Source organism: Geotrypetes seraphini, chromosome 2 (genome assembly GCF_902459505.1).
Source record: "Geotrypetes seraphini chromosome 2, aGeoSer1.1, whole genome shotgun sequence".
In the NCBI taxonomy this organism is placed as follows: domain Eukaryota; kingdom Metazoa; phylum Chordata; class Amphibia; order Gymnophiona; family Dermophiidae; genus Geotrypetes; species Geotrypetes seraphini.
This window is the reverse complement of record NC_047085.1, coordinates 505,892,595-505,916,988: the sequence shown is the minus strand read 5'-3', so window position 1 is coordinate 505,916,988 and position 24,394 is coordinate 505,892,595. Positions and strand designations below refer to the sequence as shown.

Genomic DNA, 24,394 nt, shown 5'->3' with positions numbered 1-24,394 from the left:
GCATACCAAGTTTTGTTCAAATCGGTCAAGCCGTTTTTGAATTACTGTGAGAATGGCAGCTTTTTACATTTTTTCCATTGACATGAATGGGTGAAATCTGATTTTCTGTTTGTGGCTCCGCCCACGTGTGCAGGTGGGCCGCGAGACCCCCAGAACTTATCACCCCAGGTAGTGAGGGATCTGCATACCAAGTTTCGTTCAAATCGGTCAAGCCGTTTTTGAATTACTGTGAGAATGGCAGCTTTTTACATTTTTTCCATTGACATGAATGGGTGAAATCTGATTTTCTGTTTGTAGCTCCGCCCACGTGTGCAGGTGGGCCGCGAGACCCCCAGAACATATCACCCCAGGTAGTGAGGGATCTGCATACCAAGTTTCGTTCAAATCGGTCAAGCCGTTTTTGAATTACAGTGAGAATGGCAGCTTTTTACATTTTTTCCATTGACATGAATGGGTGAAATTTGATTATCTGTTTGTAGCTCCGCCCACGTGTGCAGGTGGGCCGCGAGACCCCCAGAACATATCACCCCAGGTAGTGAGGGATCTGCATACCAAGTTTCGTTCAAATCGGTCAAGCTGTTTTTGAATTACTGTGAGAATGGCAGCTTTTTACATTTTTTCCATTGACATGAATGGGTGAAATCTGATTTTCTGTTTGTAGCTCCGCCCACATGTGCAGGTGGGCCGCGAGACCCCCAGAACATATCACCCCAGGTAGTGAGGGATCTGCATACCAAGTTTCGTTCAAATCGGTCAAGCCGTTTTTTAATTACTGTGAGAATGGCAGCTTTTTACATTTTTTCCATTGACATGAATGGGTGAAATCTGATTTTCTGTTTGTAGCTCCGCCCACATGTGCAGGTGGGCCGCGAGACCCCCAGAACATATCATCCCAGGTAGTGAGGGATCTGTATACCAAGTTTCGTTCAAATCGGTCAAGCCGTTTTTGCGTGATCGCAGCACATACACACATACATACCTCCGATTTTATATATATAGATTTTCATTTGTGCCAGATAAAATAAGCCATATTTTGCACCTATTTCTTTTAAACCTCTGCCTTATTTGAACAGATTCCTTAGCCAAGTCCAGAATGAAGATCAATTTAGAATCTTTAGACATAATATTTTGTACATCTCTAGCCGCTTTTAAAATGTCCAAAACATGTTGGAACCTCATTACTTTAAAAATAATTATTCTTGGCTTACCTTGGTTTTGAACTTTTTTTGTTCCAATTCTGTGTGCTCTTTCTATTTCTAATGGTGTTTTTATCTTTAGTGGAAGGATCTTTGGTAGAATTTCTTCTAGGAAAGAAATCATGTTTTTTCCTTCACTCCCTTCTTTTAATCCTCAAATTCTATTTCCTAGAATGATTTTCAAGATCAATCATCTTCTTCTGCATCTCCTTTAACATTTTATGATCCTCTTTATTTTCTTGTGTTTGTTCTAATTTTTCTATTCTGTTTTCCATATTATCAATCCTGTTAGTAACTGTATCCAGTTTGTTGTTCATGTGATTCATTTCCTTTCTTATCTCCACCATAGTCAAACTTATGTTTTCCAGTTTGCCCATAACATCAATTACATCCAGAGCATCTATAGGTGTTGAACCTCCACTTGATGTCTGTGGATCTTCCTTAAGCCTTTTGTTTTTCCCCAAAGATTTTATTGAGATTTCTTGTAACTTCTATTTTGTGGATGTCATCTTTGAAGATTTTCTCCCAAACAAGGCAAAAATTATTATTTAATATATATTAATCTCTTATATTAGTTGTTCAGTGGAGGGAGCTCAGTTTTCAGCCAGCCATTCACTCTGCCTCCAAGTTCCGGAATGATCCTTAGGTTTCTTGACCTAGCAGCATTCTCCATCAATTCAAGTTTTAAATTAATAATATGGGAGTCTTTCATTGCGGACATGGAGAACGACTGTAGGTTTGAAACCTTTTTATCCATTGTTGTCATACATGGTTCTAAGATTTTCCAGTTTTTCCACAACTTCTGTAGAAAATTCTTGTGACTGAGATACAACTAATTTCTCCATCTTCACATCAAGTAGCCAGATATCCTTCAAAGAAACCTCTTCTGGATTTGCATCTGAGCCTACCAGCCCCTCTATTGAGGTAGTACAAATTTTAGGCATTTTTGAATATAATATATCTGTTTTGACTAGAGGCTCAGAGGCTTCAGATGAAGCACCAGGACCTACTTCGAGTCCTGTAACCTCAGAAGATATAGCAGGGAGAGGATGAGTTTGCTCAGGAGAACTGAGGAACTCCTGAGACCTGATCTAATCTCTCTATTTGGGAGGGATGTGATATAGAAGTAATCACATGATGGTCCATTGAACCTACCATTATGGGTGTAGAAACTTTTCTTTTCCCCATGTGCGCAGTCTCCAACAGGTAGCACACAACCACAAATTTCCCAAATAACTAGAGGAAAAGAAACACCAAGTCCAACAGCCTCCTCTCTCCACGTGGTTCCAAAGGGGCTCTAGGGCACAACCCTTTGGCCATGCCCTGTGGCTACACGCCACCAGCTCTTTGGCGTTTTCAACCTGTTGGAAAGGACCCCAGATGATGTCACATGTATCCTCAGCAGTACCTGCCCGATTCGCAGCACTGAAAGCAGATTTGGAAACGCTGTAAGAAATCAACTGAGCAGAGGGGACTCTACAGGCAGTTCTTTACTCCCTTAGCAGATGCCCAGGGATCAGCACACCTCTCCCACCTCCATTTATTTATTTACCTGCTTCCTTGCTTATTTACTTCCACTTGATTTTTTTAATTTCTCATTATTTTAGAACATGAGATTCAGCCCCATTCAGAGGGAGAATCTCATGCTGCTTAGGGCTGAAGAGGGAGAGTTTTTCTGGTCGTCCAAATGGGCACTGAGGGTTCAGCATTTCAACTCCAAATTTTGAAGCCTCGTGGTCATGTGGTCCATGTAGTCTTCGACATCTGTTCCAGCTGGGAGATCTGCTGACCATGTCTCTCAACACAGTCCATCTCATACACTGCTGTGTGAAATTTGTAGAACTTACCTTCAATTAGAGCAAATAAGTGCCGTTTGAACTCTCATACAGCTTCATCGTGCAGGGTGTTCATAGGTGGCATACATGGTGTTTCCACTGCCATCTTGGTTGTAGCTGCACTGTACTAGGGGCTCCCTTGGATGGGTTGGAGGTGCCTAAAGATAAGCTGGCTAGCTTGGACTTTATGGCAGCTCAGCTTGTCATGGCACAGATATGGAGGAGCCCTACTATTCCAATGTTAAACCTGATGAGGGACTGCCTTGGGGGGGTGGGGTTCTGTGATAGGTATAGGCTTACTGCTCTGTTGACTTGGAAATGGCCACAATTTTTAGGGATAGTATTTGGAGGTGGAGGAAGGGGAATTAGGGGGACTTCTGTCTTTGCTGAGGTGTTCTGGGAGGGGATCAACCTTTTTCCCCCGATTTTTGGATGAGGGAGAATTTCTGGATGGTTAGCTATTCTGGTTGGGTTTTTGATGTTGATGTTTAGCTTTTACCAAGGTGTTGGGGGAGTTCAAATGGGGGGGGGGTTAGTTCTTATTGTTAGGCCTGCTAAATTGAGCCCGATGTACTTTGGGTCTTGATGTGTTGTTTGTAATGAGTGGTTGGATACTGTTTGTTTTTTGGCCGGGCTACATCTTATTGATGATATGAATTGTTTGGCTTTCTAAATAATTACAAAAAAATAATTTTATTTTTTTTTAATCGGTATAACTCTTCATCAGTATCTCAATTCTCAACTCTGACCACTTTAAAGGATGTCAGTTCACTTTAGCAATTGTTCTATACTAGTGGAAGGCAATTCTGGTTCTCAAAAGTCCCAGCCAGGTCAGGTTTTCAGGATATCCACAATAAAAAATGCATGAGATAGATTTGCATTTCAAGGAGGCAGTGCATGAAAATCCATCTCATACATATTAATTGTGGATATCCTGAAAACCTGACCTGCCTGTGGCTCTCGAGGACTGGAGTTCCCTTCCTCTGTGATGGCGGTTCTCTCTCTATGAGGCCCATGTCGGAGATTTAGAGGATATATGCAGGGATCAGAGCTCAGGCAGAAAGCCACTGCTCAGCTCAGCGTCATCACATGAACCCCTAGTGCATTGCTGTTTAAAATGGAAAAGTTGTGACTGCTAGCTTAAATTTTATTCTGGATAAAATGGGCAGCCAATGTAGTTTTTGTACTAGGGTTGTATGTGTTCTTATTTCCACAGACCAAATATCAGTCTAACTGCAGAGTTTGTCAGTCGATCAGACACCTTCCATTGGCAACCTCCTTCCATCATGTGCCCAGCCGCTCAAGCATCTTACTGTTACTGCAACAGATTCATCCATCATTGCTGGCATCAAGGAACAGTTCCAGCATTTAATAAACACTTATTTTCCTGTTATACAAGAAATGTCTTGCAATACAAGTAGAAACTGAATGAAGTCAGTGGAGACCTCAAATTAGTGTTCAAAACAAATAATTCTCAGGTTCAAAAGATAAATACATCAGATTTAGTGCTGCTAATGGTTATATCTTAATGGTTGCCAGTTCTCTTTTCTCCATGAAGTATGAGAGAATTTGAATCTTAAATTAATTAAAAATATAAATTATTATAAAAATATTTATTTCAAACAGAGGTTTTGACCTATGATAATACCCCAAACCCTAAATTGGTGTCTTCTATTGACTGGACTCTGAGGGTTCTTTGAGGTCTCTTCTCCTCTGTTTGGATATCATAGTGCACCATAGTGTTATAGTGTTCTATATTATTTGTTTATCTTGAAATACAAGTACACACAGTATACACACATCACAACTGAGCCGATGCTTCTTCTCTCTTGGACACTGCAGGAGTATAGTGACTGTTCTAAATGAGCGAGGTTTTGCAATACAAATACGTAAAGTATTTTGTATTAAAGGTTTTGGGTTGTGGAACGAATTGTCTGAGTTTCCATTATTTCTTATGGGGAAATTCGCTTTGATATACAAGTGTTTTGGATTACAAGCATGCTTCTGGAATGAATTATGCTCGCAAACCAAGGTTTTACTGTATTTTATTTGGGTTTTATTACCACTCATTAATTTATCCTTATTTGTATAATGTTACCTCCACAGGATATTTATTATATGACACTCTACCCCAGGGGTCGGGAACCTATGGCTCTTTTGATGGCCACATCTGGCTTGCAGCCAAACGATGGAGGGTGTAGTGGCGTACCGCGGGGGGTGTCCGCCCTGGGTGCACGGCTTGGGGCGTGCACAGCTGGCCAGGTCCGGGTCCTCCTGCCCTACTACCCGGGTCTTCCTACCAGGTCCGGGTACTCCTGCCCTTCCTTTCCCCCGGTCCGCGTCGCTGCTGCTAATCACCGCCGCCAATACGTCGGAGAGGATGTTCCAGGCCAGCCAGGCAGCGATTGGCTGGCCAAGAACGTCCTCTCCCACATCAGAACTGACGTCGGAAAGAAAACGTATTGTCAGCGATTAGCAGCAGCAACGGGGAGGTAAGATTGCAGTGGTGCTGACCGGGGGAAAGGAAGGAGAGAGGCGCTTTTTTTTCCCGCAGCAGGGAGAGAAGGATGTAGGCAGGCAAGCTGGATGGCTTTAGCGCGGCAGGGAGGGAGGGAGATAGGTAGGCAGGCAGGCTTTGGGGTGGACAAAATCTGGAAGGTAATGGGGGGGGGGACATAAGAAGGAGGCACTGGGGGCAGTAAGGACACTGGACAGAGGCACTGGAGGCACTAAGGACACAGGAAGGAGGCACTGGGGGCACTATGGACACAGGATGAAGGCACTGGGGGCACTAAGGACATAAGAAGGAGGCACTAGGGGCACTAAAGACACAGGACGGGGCACTAAAGACATGAGAAGGAGGCACTGGGGGCACTAAGGACACAGGATGGAGGCACTGGGGGCACTAAGGACATGAGAAGGAGACACTGGGGGCACTAAGCACACAGGACAGAGGCACTGGGGCACTAATGACACAGGAAGGAGGCACTGGGGGCACTATGGACACAGGACGGAGGCACTGGGGGCACTAAGAACATAAGAAGGAGGCACTGGGGGCACTAAGGACACAGGATGGAGGCACTGGGGGCACTAAGGACACAGGACAGAGATACTGGGGGCACTAAGGACATGAGGAGACACTGGGGGCACTAAGGACATGAGAAGGAAGGAGGGAGGGAATAGAAAGGGACAATTGATGGGCCTGAGTGCAGAAAGAAAGAAATGAAAGGATACAGTCAATTAATAGATGTCCCCTTTTGATGAAAAAAATAAATGGTCACGTTACTTCTGACTTACTTTCTTTGCAGCAGAGTCGGCAGCCATGCTGAGGTGCAGGAAGGTCCCGCGATGACTTGTCTGACGGCTCTGCTCTGGAAGAAGTAAGTTATGTCGTAGGGGGTGGACCCGGCAGACGCAGTCATTGCGGGACTTTGCCGCAACTCCCTGCATCTGCCGGGTCCACCCCCTCCGAAGTAACTTACTTGTTCCGGAGCAGAGCCAGCAGACGAGTCATCGCAGGATCTTCCAGCATGCGGCTGCTGAGTCCGCTCCAGAGCTAGTACGTCGGAGTGGGGTGGACTGGTAGCCGGCAGCTACAGTCATCGTGGGACCTTGCTGCATGACGGGAAAGGAGCAGGACTGCTGGAATGGAAGAGTGGTGGAGGGAAAGAAAGGGGGCAGGGTGGTATGGAAGGGTGGTGCTGATGAAATTGATGTACAGAGAAGGGGGAGAGACATAAGGGGGAAAGATATTGGAGGGAAAGAAAGGGGGCAGATGCTGACTGAAGAGGGGTGGATGGCGAGAGAAAGGGCAGACATTGGATGGTAGTGGGGAGCCTATGCTGGATGGAAGTGCAGATGGGAGAGATAAGGGAGCAAATGCAGGAAGGAAATGGGAGGAGAGAAAGAGGGGAGCAGACGCTGGATGGAAGTGGACTGAGAAGGTACTAGATGAAAGGTTTCGAGAAAGAGGGTACATCGCAGTATCCGGTTTCGTCATCGCAACATTTGCAGGCGATTCATCGCCCTACCTTGCAGCATCCTTGGAAGAACTGGCCGCAGGCACAAAATGAAGTTTCGGTCTAGCTAAACTTGGTAGCCCCCGAAGCCAACATACAGCCACAAATTGAGGCCCCCACTTCTGCCTAGCTACAGTCAGTGGCCCGCCAGCAAAATGTACTGCAACAAATTGAGGCCCCCGCTTCAGCCTAGCTACTGTTACAGCCCCCGCAGAATCTGTGGCCGAAAGGGCCTGAAGCCGCATTCACAGGTAGCCACAAATCATGCCACTTTCCACCAGTGGCCAAACATCAAGCCCCCGACTTGGGCCTAACCTGCCTTGACATCCTGTAAGGGTCCATCCCACCAGCTATACCTGTAATTGGCTACCCTGCCCTTTTATTGAAGAATATGGCTAAAAGAAAAAAAGATGAGGAGTATTGTACTTTTCAGCAGGAATGGACAGAGGAATTCGCCTTTGTGGAGAGAGAAGGTTCTGCAGTGTGTCTAATATTCAATGATAAAATTGCATCGATGAAACAGTCAAATATAAAGTGGCACTTTTACATATGCCATACTACATTTGCATCAAAATATCCTGCGGGAGACAGCAGGAAGAAAACATGTCAAGAGCTACTGTGCAGAGTGCAAGCTAGTCAGCAGCAACTCCGTGTTTGGACCCAACAAGGTGACTGGAATTCAGCTAGCTTTGCTGGTGCTTTAGCAATTGTGAGAAACGGAAAGCCATTCACAGATGAGGAGTATGCCAAAACATTCATGCTTGATGTTGCCAATGAACTTTTTGACGACTTTTCAGATAAAGACAAGATAATCAAACAAATAAAAGAGATGCCTCTGTTAGCAAGAACTGTTCACAATCGTACCATCATGATGGCAAATCAAATTGAGGCAACACCGGATTAGGTGGGAGGGGGGTTGGGGGGAATTTTGAGGGTTGGGTTGTTTCACCATAGGAAGGGTTTTGCTTCTGGTCATGATTTTCCCTTTTTTTTTTTTTTTTGCGTGTTGATCTTTGTATATAGCTAGAAGATATGTGTCTAGATGAGGGGTCATGACATCTGGTTTTGTGTGATTTGTGTGGTTATGATGGTGTTTCACTTTGTACTTTATGCTTAAAAAATTTTAATAAACATTTTTGGAAAAAAAAATTAAAATTGAGGCAACACAAGTGAAGGACATAAATGCAGCACCATTCTTTTCTCTCGCTTTGGATGAATCAACAGACATAAGCCCTTTATCCCAGTTCAGTGTGATTGCAAGGTATGCTGTCGGTGACACACTACATGAGGAAAGACTTGCTCTTTTGCCTATGAAAGAGAGAACAAGAGGGGAGGATTTATTCAAGTCTTTCATTGAGTTTGTTAAAGAACAAAATCTACTGATGGATAAACTTGTTTTGGTGTGTACTGATGGTGCTCCGTGCATGCCGGGGAAATAAAAGAGGATTCGTAGCGTTTCTACGTGAACATGTAAAGAGATAATACCAGTAATACAAATACAAAAAAATGATGTCTAAATAAAACAGTCTCAGCCAAAATACACCATAAGATTAGCACCAGCTAATAATAAATTAGATAGATAGAAGGGAGCTTCAGAGACCTTGAATTCAGGCAAAAAATTACCAAGATTGCAGATCAGACAAAATCTCAATCATTAGCTCTACCTTCTAGGTATAGAGAACAGTTATAAATTTATAAATTTTTTTGTGAACTTTTTCTATTCAATTTTTAAGATATATTTTTTGTTTATTTTTAGAACCAGATAGTGCTATAACTTGCAAAAGGCACTTATCTTAATCTGGATGAATCAACGATACTGCATTGTGAAACCCGACGGGGCCGCCGTTTCACCCAAGTCGGCTTCGTCAGGGGTTTAGAGATGTAGCAGTACCTAAATCAAAAAGCAGTGTTATTCAGAGTTTATTCTAATAACTTAAATTATAAACTTTAAATTAGTGCTTAACATAAAGCATTGCAACTTACGGAACCCGACTTTAAATCGTGGCTCACATGATTGAAATCAAAATGGTGACGAGAACTAAGAACGCCAAGATTTTATAGAGCCAATCAGAGTGTGTCAAGTCAAAATTCAAAAGAAAAAGACAAAGACGTGCTAAGCATTCTTTCAAAAGTCTTTAACAAGATTTGTAAACTTAAGTTGAAATTATTAGATGTTAAATTAATAAAACGCTGACCAGTCAATCTTGTCATTCAATCCACACGGGGACAAAGTTTGTAGCATAAAGATCCAGTAAAACTCCCGACGAGACTCTATCACCCCCTCTAGTGTTCTTTTTAATAACTTCAATGATGAACCCTTTAAGGTTGTTAAAAGTATGGGAGGCATCAATGCAGTGTTGAACTAGAGGTTCTTTAGTAATAGCTCTCTTTATGTTGGATTTGTGTTCAGATAATCGAGTTTTGAAGGGTCTGGTAGTCATACCAACGTATAATTTCAAACATGGGCATCTAATTACATAGACTGCATAATCAGTTTGACATGTACTAAAATGTTTTAAAGAAAACATTCTTTGATTGGTAGGGTTGCTGAATTCTTTAATTTGAAGAGAGAAATCGCAAAAGGAGCAATGACCACATTTAAAATGCCCTTTTGGAAGTACTTGAACAGATGTATCAATATTTTTCTTTTGACTCAAAAATTCTTTTAGGTTTTTACCTCTGGAGAATGCAAATCTCACATTAGTCTGATGAAAAAAAGGAAGAGATTGAACAACGTCCCATCTATATTTAATAATTTTCATTATTTCAAAGTTCAACGTTGAATGTTTTAGAATGCTCAGAACTAGTAGATGGAATTTTAAAGTTAGATAGTAATAATTCTCTATTATTGAATTTCGCTCTTTTATAGGCCTTTTGCAAGTTATAGCACTATCTGGTTATAAAAATAAACAAAAAATATATCTTAAAAATTGAATAGAAAAAGTTCACAAAAAAATTTCAAAAATATTTATAAATTTACAACTGTTCTCTATACCTAGAAGGTAGAGCTAATGATTGAGATTTTGTCTGATCTGGAATCTTGGTAAATTTTTGCCTGATTTCAAGGTCTCTGAAGCTCCCTTCTATCTATCTAATTTATTATTAGCTGGTGCTAATCTTATGGAACATGTAAAGAGACCCATCCTAAGTTTTCACTGCATCCTACATCAGGAGGCGCTTTGTGCTCAGATGTGTGGTGCGCAGCTTTTTGAGGTGATATCGCTGGTAATTCATTGTCAACTTTATTGTTGCCCGAGCTTTAAAAGATGGTGGAAGAAGTAGGGAATAATTATCCTGGTCTGCTTCTGCACAGCAATGTGCGTTGGTTGTCAAGAGGGAAGATGCTCAGCCGTTTCGCGGCTTCTCTGAGCGAAATCCGGACTTTTCTTGATATGAAAACGTCGAGCATCCTGAGTTAGCTAACACTGAGTGGCTCTTGAAGTTCTACTATCTCGTGGACATCACTGAACATCTGAACCAGCTCAATGTGAAAATGCAAGGCGTTGGAAATACAGTCTTATCCCTTCAACAAGCAGTGTTTGCATTTGAAAACAAGCTAGAACTCTTCATCGCCGACAATGAAACAGGTCGTTTAGTACACTTTGAAAAACTGGGGGAGTTTAAAGATGCATGCACAGCAAGTGACCCTGCTCAACATCTTGATCTTCAGCAGCTAGCAGGCTTCACATCTAATCTCCTGCAGTCATTCAAAGCGCGTTTTGGAGAATTTCGTGAGCGCCCTCATCTTTTTAAGTTCATCACCCATCCACACGAGTGTGCAGTGGACGGCGCTGACCTGAGTTACATCCCCGGTGTTTCCGTCAGAGATTTTGAGCTACAAGCTGCTGACCTGAAGGCCTCAGACATTTGGGTGAATAAGTTCAAGTCACTGAATGAAGATTTGGAAAGACTTGCACGACAGCAAGCAGAGTTAGCGAGCAAACACAAGTGGGGAGAAATGAAAAACTTCAACCGGTGGACCAGCTGATTGTCAAAACTTAGAACGGGCTTCTCGTCACATAACACACACTGCAGCTTGTGAGTATTGCTGTACTGACAATGCTTGGCTCTACATATGCATGTGAGCAGTCTCTCTCACATCTAAGGAACATTAAGACCAACCTACAATCATGTTTAAAGGATGGAAGTCTCAATGCCTGCATGAAACTTCACCTCCCCACGTATCAACCAGACTACAAAGCCATCAGCAAAACCATGCAGCACCAGAAGTCGCATTAATGGTAAGAAGTACTTTATTCATCATTGGTTAAGAACAGCATAACTACATTATTAAAAAGAATTCAGAGACTTATTGTACTTTAAAAGTGTTGGTCTTACCTAAAATGCACACATTTAATTGTATTTAGGTTTAAAATGTAATTCCGAGAGAGCATATTTAAACATATTGTATGGCTCTCACGGAATTACATTTCAAAATATGTGGCGTTTATGGCTCTCTCAGTCAAAAAGGTTTCCTACCCCTGCTCTACCCTATTACAATTATATGTATTAGTAATATATTTTTCTTTATAGTTTCTTTTTTTATTTAACCACACCTGATTAGATGTAGTAAATGTAAATGTTATGTTCTTTTATGTTTAAATATATTTATTACATTTTGCAAAGATGTGCCAGCAAATCAGACAAAAAGTGATAACAGTATTCTCCCCTTCCTCCAGACATCCCCCATGTTAGGTTCTTTTATGTATTATTTTGCAACAATTAACATCATTGGAAAATGTATGAATATTTTCATTTCTCACATCTATAAAACTCTCCCAAAACTGCATGCAGAATTTTGGTCATGTACCCAAATTACGTGATCCAGACTAGCAATGGAAAACCAGATTATACCCAAATTACATGAGCAATTGAATTGTTTGGATCTGCACCTAAAACCTTACTTGGAAACCAAAAAAGGGGCGGGTCATGGGAGTGTAACAGGCTGGATAGGATTAGCAGGAGAAGTCGGCATAGAAACACCCAGAAGATTCATTTTCACTTTGGCCTGATCCTGTTAACTCACAGAATCAGAGAGCAAACTATTTATTAGGAATAAAGCAAACTTCAGTATTTCCACACTTGTCCTTCTTGGTTCACAGTTGCCTCACACGCTGTTTATTCATTTAATTTGGTTTCTATCCCGTTTTCCCCAAAGAGCGCAGAACGGGTTACAGGATACATATACATACTATACAATTAACAGGTTATGATTTGCCATGTTTACAATACAAGATTTTACCATAACTTGACACATAGTAGGAGTCTAATACTAATATACAGTCTACAGGTCACAATTTGCCATAGTGCAAAACTGATCAATAGAAGCTTTTTCCTAATGTGACACACACTGGGATCTGGTACCAATATACATTTATTTGTAATCCATGGGCCACAGGCAGGGGAGTTAGGTGAAGTGTAGGAATGGAACACATGCAGTTTAAGAGTCGGGATGGAAGCGCTGCCAAGGGTTAGCTCCGAGTCTCTTTTATTATGCTTCTAAGTTAATGACATCATAGTAACTCTCTCATTTACACGTCTAATGATTGGTGGATACAAAGGTACATGCTTTTACATTGGTGCAAACACAGGTACATAATTTTGCATCGTGATCACCTTCCCTTTGCCCCGTGCTTTACCTCGTGATCACCCTCTAACTCAGCACTTAGGAAAGGGCCTGAATAACACGTGGACAGAACCTGAGTCTTTGCAGTATGCAATGCATTGCCTACCAGCTGATGTCCTTTCCAAATAAGGACAGCTCAAATAAGATAAGGGTTAATATGTAATAGGTAAGCGGGAGAGAGTAATGCATGCTCCTTAAACTCAGCGCGTGACAGGAGCTAGTCATTGGCAGCGCCTCCATCCCGACTCTTAGACTACGTGTGTGTGTTTACTGTGTTCCATTCCTACAAGTGGTGCCTGAACAGGGACACTCGTCGACCCTCGCCCTGCTTGCTCCGTCTGACGATAAGACTTGATGCACCTCATCCTCCGGGATCCCTTCGAGTAAGTATGGGAAATTCCCTGTCAGATTTGCAGCGTGCTCATGTTAAAGAATTGATGTATATTCTGAGACACGCAGATACAGAGGTATCTGATTCGCAATTACAATGTTTAGTACAAGAGATAGGAATGCATTACCCCTGGTATCCAGAAGAAAGATCTTTAAAAGTAGAAGACTGGCTTAGAGTCAGGAAAGTTTTGTATGCTGTGCCTAGGGCCTTGGCAGCTATATTGGTGTGGCATCAGTACAAGCGTGCCTTGGAAGAGGTAGGTACAGAGGCGTCGTCCAAGGTGTCAACGGTCTCACTGACCGTTCCCCCCCCTGACTATTCAAGTCAGAACACATATTCAAAAAACATACCTCCAGCACAAAAGGCAGAAACATTAGCGCAACCTTTAAGTGCGTTTCAAACAATGATAAAAAAGGCCAGAGAGGAAGGGCAATTAGCAGCAGAGGACATGAAAGCTTTAATTCAAGCCTACCCAGTCACATATGCCCAAAATCTTAATGTTCCAGGACAGATTAGCTACTTATCAACCATTATCCTTTGCAATGTTGCGAGAAATTCGTAAATCTATTTCAGAGACAGGTTTAAGAAGTAATTTCACAGCTGGGTATTTGAATCCATGGCTGGAGCCACAATACCACAAGATTGGAAAGACCTTTTGCGCATGGTATTGACTACAGGTCAATATGTTATGTGGGGAAGTGAATATAAAAGGGAGGCTCAACGGAGAGCTTTACAGTCTGGAGGGCTTTATACCCCTGATCAGTTAGCCTCAGGAACACCAGTTAAAAGTTATGCAAGCATCAAACAGGGAGCCACCGAGCCTTATATAGAAATTATAAACAGGTTACAGGAGGCAATACAAAGACAAGTAGATAATAAGGAGGCTCAAAGTGATTTAATGATGAAATTAGCCAAAGACAATGCCAATTTAGATTGTTGTAAAGCATTGCAAGGCTTAGGCCACAGGGCAGATATTATCTTAGCCGATATGCTGCAAGCCTGCGCTGACTTTGGTACTCAAACATACCAAATGGGCCTTCTAGCAGCTGCAGTACAAACAAGTTCAACTCTAAAAGGCAGTTATGGCTGTGGGAAGCCAGGACACTTCAAATGAAACTGCAAGGCACATAATAATAACTTTATTCTTGTATACCGCAATACCATGGAAGTTCAATGCGGTTAACAATAGAAGAGACTGTACATTTACAGCGATGATACATATTATAGTGTTGTTACATTTACAGAGATGTTACATAAATAGCAGTAATAAAAAGGCATATACTGAAGAGGAGGCTGTGCATATACAGCGATGTTACATGTAATAGCGGTGATACATTTACAGTGATGTTAGATGTGAGGCAATGATAAGGCAGGGCAATTAGATAAAACAGAGATTGAGTAAGAGAGGCCATAGTGGCTTGGGAGGGGGGCGTAGTCAGAGGGCATGGAGGCATATCGAGGTCAGGAGGGTGCAGGGAAGGGGGGAAGGCAGCGTTAGCGGAATTTGTCAAAGAGGTAGGTTTTTAGTGACTTCCTGAACAGGTGGTAGGGCGGGGAGTTGGAAATGAGGGCAGTAAGGCAATTGTTCCATTTGCCCGCTTGGAATGCTAGGGTTCTATCAATGAATCTCTTGTAGAGGCAGCCTTTTAGGGAGGGAAAGGTGAATAGGTGGGCGTTTCGTGTGCGAGAGGGGCCTGCTATTAGTAATAAACCGCCCATATTGAACAGAGGGCGACTACTTAATACTTGTCCAAAATGTGAAAGAATTATGCGCCCCTGAGAAAGAATTATGAATTATTCCCATTCCCTCTCCCCTCTTGACACATAGCCGGCCATTCTAAAGCAAGGGAAAATGTTAGCCCTTGTGACAGAATGCTGAGGCAAGACCCCTGTCACCCATTTACCCTTATTTTGTTTAAATATTCCTTATATGGGCAACAAACAGACTTTGCCTACGTGCAAAAGCAGGCCTCTGTCACGCGCTGAGTTTAAGGAGCATGCATTACTCTCTCCCCCTTACCTATTACATATTAACCCTTATCTTATTTGAGCTGTCCTTATTTGGAAAGGGCATCATCTGACAGGTATTGCATTGCATACTGCAAAGACTCAGGTTCTGTCCACGTGTTAATCAGGCCCTTGCCTAAGTGCTGAGTTGGAGGGTGATCACGAGGTAAAGCAAGGGACATAGGGAAGGTGATCATGATGCAAAAGCATGTATCTGTGTTTCCACTAATGTAAAAGCATGTACTTTTGTATCCACCAATCATTAGACGTGTAAACGAGAGAGTTACTATGATGTCATTACCTTAGAAGCATAATAAAAGGGACTCGGAGCTAGCCATTGGCAGCGCCTCCATCCCGACTCTTAGACTGCGTGTGTGTGTTTACTATGTTCCATTCCTAAAGTGAAGAGTTATATTTTTATTGCTTTCCTAAAGCTAAGGAGTCCTTCAAGGGATCTGATCTGTGGGGGCAGTTGGTTCCAGAGACTCGGTATGAAGTGGGAGTAGAAATGTCATCTGGTGGTGTGCAGTTGAAGGGCATGACCACGGGGCATTTAAGGCATATTTCATCCTAAGAGCAAGGGAGCTGTTTGGTACATACGGAGGAAGCTTGGCCGTTATGTAGCCCGGCACCATGTTGTGTAAGGATTTAAATGCTTGAAGACACAATGTTTGGCTATGGGCAGCCAGTGAGCCAACGATAGAGCCTGGGAAACAGTCAAGGGCACTCTGATTGCTACATTTTGTGCATGCTGGAGACGTCGGACGTTCTTCGCCATTAGACTGCAGAATAGCGCACTGCAGTAATCTATGCGGGAGAGTACTAAGGCATAGAGTAGTTGGGTGAAGTAAGACTCAGAAAAATAGTTATTAATTTGTTGCAGGTAGTAAAATGAAGTATTTGCTAGGTTGCGTGCTTAGTCTTTTGCAGTTATAGTAGTTGAGTCCCAGTGCAATGAGGGATGGGCACAGTTGCAGTGTTCTTTGTGGATTCAAAGGAGTCCCGTCTTGGAGGCATTTAGTTGTGATTTGTTGAGGGACATTGTTTTTGATTTCTGAGAGGTAGTTTAGGAGTTCCTCCTAGCAGTAGGTACAATTGGATGTTATCCACGAAGGAGTGAAGTCTAGGACTGGTCTAACATAAAAATTTTACAACGATGGGGGGGGGGGGGGGAGAATAGAAGAACCCTCTGCGGGGTTGTGCATCGTTGAGCTGAATGCTTTGGGATGTTATTCAAGCAAGAGGTGAACCATCGTAGTGAGGTGTCTTGCATTCCAATTTCAGAGAACTGTTCAAATTAGGAGAGGATGACTTGAGACTTGTCAGTGTCCTATTTGCAAAACATATTTTAAGCATTCATCTCTAGACAGTGTAAGTTTGAGATTTGTTCCTTGGAAATGGCAATGTGTAGAGCAAGAGTGTCAAATGTTGGTCCTCAAGGGCCGCAAGCCAGTCGGGTTTTAAGGATTTTTCCTATGAATATGTATGAGATCTATTTGCATGCACTGCTTTCATTGTATGCTAATAGATCTCATGCATATTCATTGAGGAAATCCTGAAAACCCGACTGGATTGCGGCTCTCGAGGACTTGACACCGCTGGTGTAGTTAAAGTAGTCAATTTTATCTTGTATGGATCACTTGATGTCTTTTTAGAGCAGAAAGGCAAGTGAACCTTTTGTTATATTCAGTACACGTATATGGTTTGTACCCCATGTGGATCATTTTGTGACTTTTTAGATCTGAAAGGCAAGGGAAGCCCCTGTCACTGGCTTAAAACCTGCTTTAAACCCTGCCACTAAAGAAAATGTGCCTATCCCTAAGCCAAGGAAGCTGCCCATTAATTCTGTTCCCTTTGCTAAGATCAGACAGGCAGGGCAGAACAGGGAAGGGATAGCACAGAACAGAATATCTGTTCCAAGCCACTATAGGCCAGATTCACTAAACTGACCAATTGTTTCGCGAGCAGTTTGCGACCCCGACCCGATTCACTAACCTTCTGGCCGATCCTGTCCACACCTGATCCAATTCAAACATGGAAATGATGGGAAATGCATTCCTGCAGTGATTCACTAAGCAAATCGATTGGGCTGGCCGATCCAAACGTGAGCAACTGCTGAGGACCAGTCACTCACATCCTTTCCGACTGCCCTGCTCTCTGCCACCCTGCTCCGTTAGCCCAGTGCAAAGCCAGTAGCATATCAGGGAAGCCAATGCTGGCTGCATGGTCCTAGCAACGAGGAGTAAGGGAAGAAAAGAAGGATTCCTTTCTGCCACCGAACTCTGCTGTGAATAACAGCACATTTTAAAAGTTTACAGCTCATAGAAAACAGTGCCGGTTTAAACTGAGAATGCAGTTTGATTTTCTCCTCCCAATGCAGTAAACTTGTAATTAATTGTTCGAGGCTGTAAGCAGGACTTCTCGGGGGCTTTTGTAGCTTTTCCCCATTGTTTTCTTTCTTCCTGCTACAAGACCGGAGGGGGGCCGGTTTGTTCAAACATCTCCCACTGGATTGCTATGCAAGTTAGGCAATGAGCAGGCTGCATTTTCTGCAATTGATTTTTATTTTTTTTCTTCTGTTCCGTGCTGTCAGAGGGAAGTCAGGAGATCAAGCACATGCGCAGACCGTCTACCGGCAGAGAAGATGGTCTGCACATATGTCAGGATAGCAATACAGTGATCCGTGTAGTGTCTGTGGAGGCATGGCACCGATCGAGATAATTTGCATGTTGACTCTTACTGAATTGGTCAGCTGAGACGACTCGGACATGGATCGGAACCGGATTGGAAAGGTAAGAGGGGTTTAGTGAATCTAGCCCTATAATCCCTTTTATAAACAATCTGTTAATTCTCCTGTAAAACCTCGTCAGGCAATCTGACACAGCAAGGGTTAAGGAAAGGGGTGGAGCTGACAGGCAAAAGTGGTCAGAACAGGAGTGAAAGTTCCCCAGCAAGATAAATCAAAGCCAGCTGAGAATACACACAAGCAATCAGGAACCTGGAGGGAAGGACCTTCCTCACAGAACAGGGAACTGAAGGCTAGGAGCTCTGAATTACAGCCTTCTGCTAAGAAACCTCCAGTCCCACAGCACTGCCATGCTGACAAAACTTTGCTTTCTAAGCAGAGGCTGATTAGAAGGGAAAAGCTCCATGAGCAGGGCTGACCTAATGCTGTTCCAGAGGATAGCTCCTACCCAGCTTCAGACAGTGAGGAGTCCCTTATGGAAGTAGAGGGACATGTCTCTGATGGGGATGAAATGGACTGCAGCCCAGAAGCCTTAGACTAGATGTGTGGGTGAAGGGAATGAAAGTTTGTTCTATAATAATGGTCTAAAGTACTTAAAGAAACATTTCTGCACTTATGTGGGACTGTATAATAAATGAGAGTTTGATGTGTGAATGTGAGGATTGCCTAATAACAGAAATTAAACCAAAAATCTGGTATGCAAGCAAAGCATAGTGAGTGGGGGATGGGTAATACTAACTAACCTTAAAGGAGAAATAAAGCCCAGAGTGGATTAACTGACCTGACATTTCACATCCCTGATAGGCGGAACTTTGGGAGGGGAGTCTTAGACCATTGAAATAAGGGTAGATGGTTCCCAGACCACTGCCCAGAAATAAGAAGGGTAGTGGGGGTATATATATTTCAGGCAGTCAGGTGGGGAGAACTTCCTGAAGAAAAAGTGAGCTCAATACAATAATTGTGCCAAGCCTAAAAAGAGTGGAGCTAAAGCCCAGGGCCAGCTGGGCCACAGGGGCTCTTGTATATAAATTCTTAAAACCAGTATGTTGCCCAGAACTGTGCAAAGCATAGCAGCAGAACCATGAGGGAAAAAAACTCGGTTTAAAAGGGACTTGTGTTTGGCTTTTTCCTCTTTTCTGATTGATACAAAAAGTGGCTGTAAGGAGAACTTTGTTTGTGATAAATCTTTTCCAAGCATCATCAGCCAGTGTGGCTGTAATAGCACCAGTGCAAACTGAACTGGATAATAAAACTTAGAATTGGAAATTATTGGTGTAAAGTTTTTTGTTCTTTTTCTCTGCTGTGCTTATTCCAGACTGGTCCTCCAAAGAGCGCTAATACTTGCTCCTGGGGCGGGAGCCCTGTTGCCAGCGCTAGGCTTACCCCTGGCCCCGTCACAACACGTATAAGGTTTATACCCTGTGTGGCTCATTTTGAGACTTTTTAGATGTGAAAGCTGAGTGAAGCTTTTACTACACTCAGTATACGTATATGGTTTGTTTCCCGTGTGGATCATCCTGTGGTTTTTTAGATTTGAAAGCTGAGTGAAGCGTTTATAACACTCAGTACACATATGTGGTTTCTACCCTGTGTGGATCATTTTGTGACTTTTTAAACTTGAAAGGTGAGTGAAGTTTTTATTACACTCAGTACACGTATGTGGTTTGTACCCTGTGTGGATCATTTTGTGCCTTTTTAAAGTTAAAATGTGAGTGAAGTTTTTATTACACTCAGTACACGTATGTGGTTTGTACCCTGTGTGGGTCATTTTGTGAATTTTTAAAGTTGAAAGGCGAGTGAAGCTTTTATTACACTCAGCACACGTATGTGGTTTGTACCCTGTGTGGATCATTTTGTGACTTTTTAAAGTTGAAAGGTGACTGAAGCTTTTATTACACTCAGTACACGTATGTGGTTTGTTTCCTGTGTGGATGAGCCTGTGAATTTTCAGATTTGAAAGGCGAGTGAAGCTTTTATTACACTCAGTACATGTATATGGTTTGTACCCTGTGTGGATCACTTGGTGTTTTTTTAGATATGAAAGGCGAGTGAAACTTTTATTACACTCGGTACACGTATGTGGTTTGTACGCTGTGTGGATAATACTGTGTTTTTTTAGACTTGAAAGCTGAGTGAAGCTTTTTTTACACTCAGTACACGTATGTGGTTTGTACCCTGTGTGGATCATTTTGTGACTTTTTAAAGTTGAAAGGTGAGTGAAGCTTTTATTACACTCAGCACACGTATGTGGTTTGTACCCTGTGTGGATCATTTTGTGACGTTTTAAAGTTGAAAGGCGAGTGAAGCTTTTATTACACTCGGCACACGTATATGGTTTGTTTCCCGTGTGGATCATCCTGTGTTTTTTTAGATTTGAAAGGTGAGTGAAGCTTTTATTACACTCAGTACACATATGTGGTTTGTACCCTGTGTGGATCATTTTGTGACTTTTTAAAGTTGAAAGGTGAATGAAGCTTTTATTACACTCAGTACACGTATGTGGTTTCTTTCCTGTGTGGATGATCCTGTGATTTTTTAGATTTGAAAAGTGAGTGAAGCTTTTATTACACTCGGTACACGTATGTGGTTTGTTTCCTGTGTGGATGATCCTGTGATTTTTTAGATATGAAAGGCGAGTGAAACTTTTATTACACTCGGTACACGTATGTGGTTTGTTTCCTGTGTGGATGATCCTGTGATTTTTTAGATTTGAAAGGTGAGTGAAGCTTTTATTACACTCGGTACACGTATGTGGTTTGTTTCCTGTGTGGATGATCCTGTGATTTTTTAGATATGAAAGGCGAGTGAAACTTTTATTACACTCGGTACACGTATGTGGTTTGTTTCCTGTGTGGATGATCCTGTGATTTTTTAGATTTGAAAGGTGAGTGAAGCTTTTATTACACTCGGTACACGTATGTGGTTTGTACCCTGTGTGGATCATTTTGTGATTTTTTAAAGTTGAAAGGTGAGTGAAGCTTTTATTACACTCGGTACACGTATGTGGTTTGTTTCCTGTGTGGATGATCCTGTGATTTTTTAGATATGAAAGGCGAGTGAAACTTTTATTACACTCGGTACACGTATGTGGTTTGTTTCCTGTGTGGATGATCCTGTGATTTTTTAGATTTGAAAGGTGAGTGAAGCTTTTATTACACTCGGTACACGTATGTGGTTTGTACCCTGTGTGGATCATTTTGTGACTTTTTAAAGTTGAAAGGTAAATGAAGCTTTTATTACACTCAGTACACGTATGTGGTTTGTTTCCTGTGTGGATAATCCTGTGATTATTTAGATTTGAAAGGTGAGTGAAGCTTTTATTACACTCGGTACACGTATGTGGTTTGTTTCCTGTGTGGATGATCCTGTGATTTTTTAGATATGAAAGGTGAGTGAAGCTTTTATTACACTCAGTACACGTATGGGGTTTGTACCCTGTGTGGATCATTTTGTGACTTTTTAAAGTTGAAAGGCGAGTGAAGCTTTTATTACACTCAGCACACATATATGGTTTGTTTCCCGTGTGGATCATCCTGTGTTTTTTTAGATTAGAAAGCTGAGTGAAGGTTTTATTACACTCAGAACAAGTATACTGTTTGTACCCTGTGTGGATCACTTTGTGTTTTTTTAGATCTGAAAGGCGAGTAAAGCTTTTATTACAATCAGTACACGTAAATGGTTTGTACCTTGTGTGGGTCATTTTGTGTTGTTTTAGATATGAAAAGCGAGTGAAGCTTTTATTACACTCAGTACACATATATAGTTTGTAGCCTTTGTGGATCATGCTGTGACTTTTTAGATGTGAAAACTGAGTGAAGCTCTTATTACACTCAGTACACGTATATGGTTTATACCCCGTGTGGATCACTTGATGTTTTTTTAGATGCGAAAGCTGAGTGAAGGTTTTATTACACTCGGTACACGTATGTGGTTTGTACCCTATGTGGATCATTTTGTGAATTTTTAGATTTGAAAGCTTAGTGAAGCTTTTATTACACTCAGTACCTGTAAATAATTTCTTATTTTTATGATTGCTTTTGTGCATTTGGAGTTCTTTCTGGTGTTTTTTTCCTTTCTCCTTATCATGGAGGAATTCAGAAGTCACTTTACCACTATTATGAATTTGGAAGGGTCTCTCTGCTAGGTGTCTCTTGTCCTCAGGGATGTTACCATCATTTCTCTCATACTTAGTGACTCCCTCCTTTGTGGCTCCTGCAGGGTTTCTCTGTTCCTTTGATCCCTGCTTACAATTCTTTCTGCTAATGTTGTCAGGTCTCTGGGAAATATTCTCATAGATATTTTCTGACTGTGCTTGGATTTGGTCCATTTCTACCGGATCTTCTCTTTGACTCTTTATTCTCTGCCATTCAGGTTGGATCTGATGATCTGCTGGATATAAACAGAAGTTATTTCTCATGAGTTAGAAAACAGCAGTGGTTTCTAAGATAAGACTTGTTTATAATAAAAGATAAGTTATATAGGACCAGAATTGTCTGTTTCCTATTTGCGAAACATTTTTGAGCATTTATCTTTAGACCGTGCAAGTTTGTGAACTGTTCCTTGGAAATGGCAGTGAGTAGAGTTAAGGGAGTCAATTTTATAAAGGTGCCAAAAATCTGAGTGCTCCGACTGTAATCTATAGGTTTTGTGTGTAAGTATAGGAATCACCCATACCCATCACTCATGCCCCGCCTATTTACACACCACCCCTTGCATTTATACACAATAGCTCTTAGGTAGTATCTTATGGAATAGCACTTCAATGAATTTGAGCACTCCTGCCACGTCAGCTCTGTTGTGGTACGTAAAATACCGTTATCATCCACAGAACCTGGCACCAACCATCCAAAGTGAACTGCCACTTTAAGAAATCAAAAGACTGTCCGTACACGCATGTGATGGTGCCTTCCCACCCACTGCCAAGTCTTGGGACTATCAGTTTAGTAAGAAAGCTAAGAAGCCAAGAAGGGGAGGTGGTGGGATATGAGAATATCTGCCTGCTTTCCTTGGATAACACCCGTTACAGGTAAATAACTGTGCTTTATCACAAGACAAGCAGGCAGCATATTCTCACATGCAAGGACTCCCTTGCTAATGAATAGGGCTGGAGTGAAATTGGCTTCCAATTAGAAATTAAACTTAACTTTGGGGCTGAACTGACCATGCTGTCTAATAAGATTTTCCAAAGTGTAGTGGGTCGTGAATGTGTGAATTGAGAACCAGGCAGATACCTTACAGATTTCCTCAATAGAAGTGGAGGGTGGATGAGCTACTGAAGTCACCAATGCAAAAACAAATCGATTCACCCGAAGTGAATCGATTTGAATCGCGAATCGGGCAGCAATACTGTTTTCTATCCAATAACCATTTCCTAATCCACAACTGAACTTTGCCACCTATCCCATGACACTTTAATTTTCTCAAGAGCCTCTCGTGAGGAACTTTATTAAAAGCTTTCTGAAAATCTAGATACATTATATCAACCGGCTCACCTTTATCCACATGTTTATTGACCTTCAAAGAAGTATGCTGACTCTATCTCATTAAATCATGTTTGTCTACGTGTGCCACGATTTTAATTTTTATAATCGTTTCTACCATTTTGCTCAGCACTGAAGTGAGGCTTACCGGTCTGTAATTTCCTAGATCTCACCTGGAGCCCTTTTTAAAAATCGGCGTATCATTGGCCACCCTCCAATCTTCAGGTACTACAGATGATTTTAGCGACAGGTTACAGCAAGTCAGCAATTTCATGTTTGAGTTCTTTTAGTACTAAACTTAACCTTATATACCGGGTCTTCAACCAAAGAAAGCTCGACGCGGTTAGTACCTCTTCTCAACAGCCCCCTCCCCAGGTCACCTAAATTTAAGCACAGAGCACTAATCATCATGTGGGTGGGTGGGTGCTTACATGCATACATGCTAGGAGAGCTCAGTGGAAAGGAGGTGCTCTCTGGGGAGAGACATGGGGGTGTAGTTACAATCTTAACTTACAGAATAAGTGACGTGTTAAAATGACACATTTAGGTGTTTGTATTTACATCAGCCAGATGGGACAACATCCAGAGACCCTGCTGCTTCTGCACACAGACCCATTACACAGCAAAGCTCACAAAGGAACCTGGATCTTTCCTTCCCTCCACCTCCCCAGAGCCTTCACTTACAGACCAAGTGTCCGATCCTTATCTCTAAAGAGCCAGCACCCCAAACACTAACCCTAGAGAAGGTGCCTAGAGAAGGCATTTTTACCCCAGTGCCTCACCTGGGCAGCTGCTTTTTCCAGTTTCTCTTTCCTCTGATCCAGGCTCACTCCTGATGTTCGGCTTTTGCCTTGGTTTGATATGGGATAAAATTTTAAGAGTGAAGGTCGGAGAACCTGTTCCTGGGGTAAGAAAATTGGATTCTTAAAATTTTTATACCTCTTAAAAGTAACATAAACCCTCTTTACTCATCTTTATAGTCTAATTCCCACTCTAAATAGTGCAATGTGTTTCCTAGTGCAACAGAAATATCAGTCATGACCAACAGGTATTTATTTGACCCTCCTTTACTGCTAATTTAAATATTCAGCTCC

At 42.1% G+C, this 24,394-nt stretch overlaps 1 protein-coding gene across 1 annotated transcript in view; it reads right to left on the bottom strand.

Annotated features, from left to right (window-relative positions):
• The window catches only part of LOC117354958 (zinc finger protein 99-like), a gene marked incomplete at its 3' end in the record, with an annotated part of 66,544 nt that overhangs the window by 10,378 nt on the left and 31,772 nt on the right, over positions 1-24,394 (bottom strand). Inside the window, exons 3-5 of the mRNA XM_033932916.1 lie at positions 24,083-24,202; positions 19,613-22,209; positions 19,204-19,360 (exon numbers count right to left, since the gene is read on the bottom strand). Coding sequence (XP_033788807.1) covers positions 19,204-19,360; positions 19,613-22,209; positions 24,083-24,202 — 2,874 coding nt within the window. The remainder of the gene's footprint in view (positions 1-19,203; positions 19,361-19,612; positions 22,210-24,082; positions 24,203-24,394) is intronic.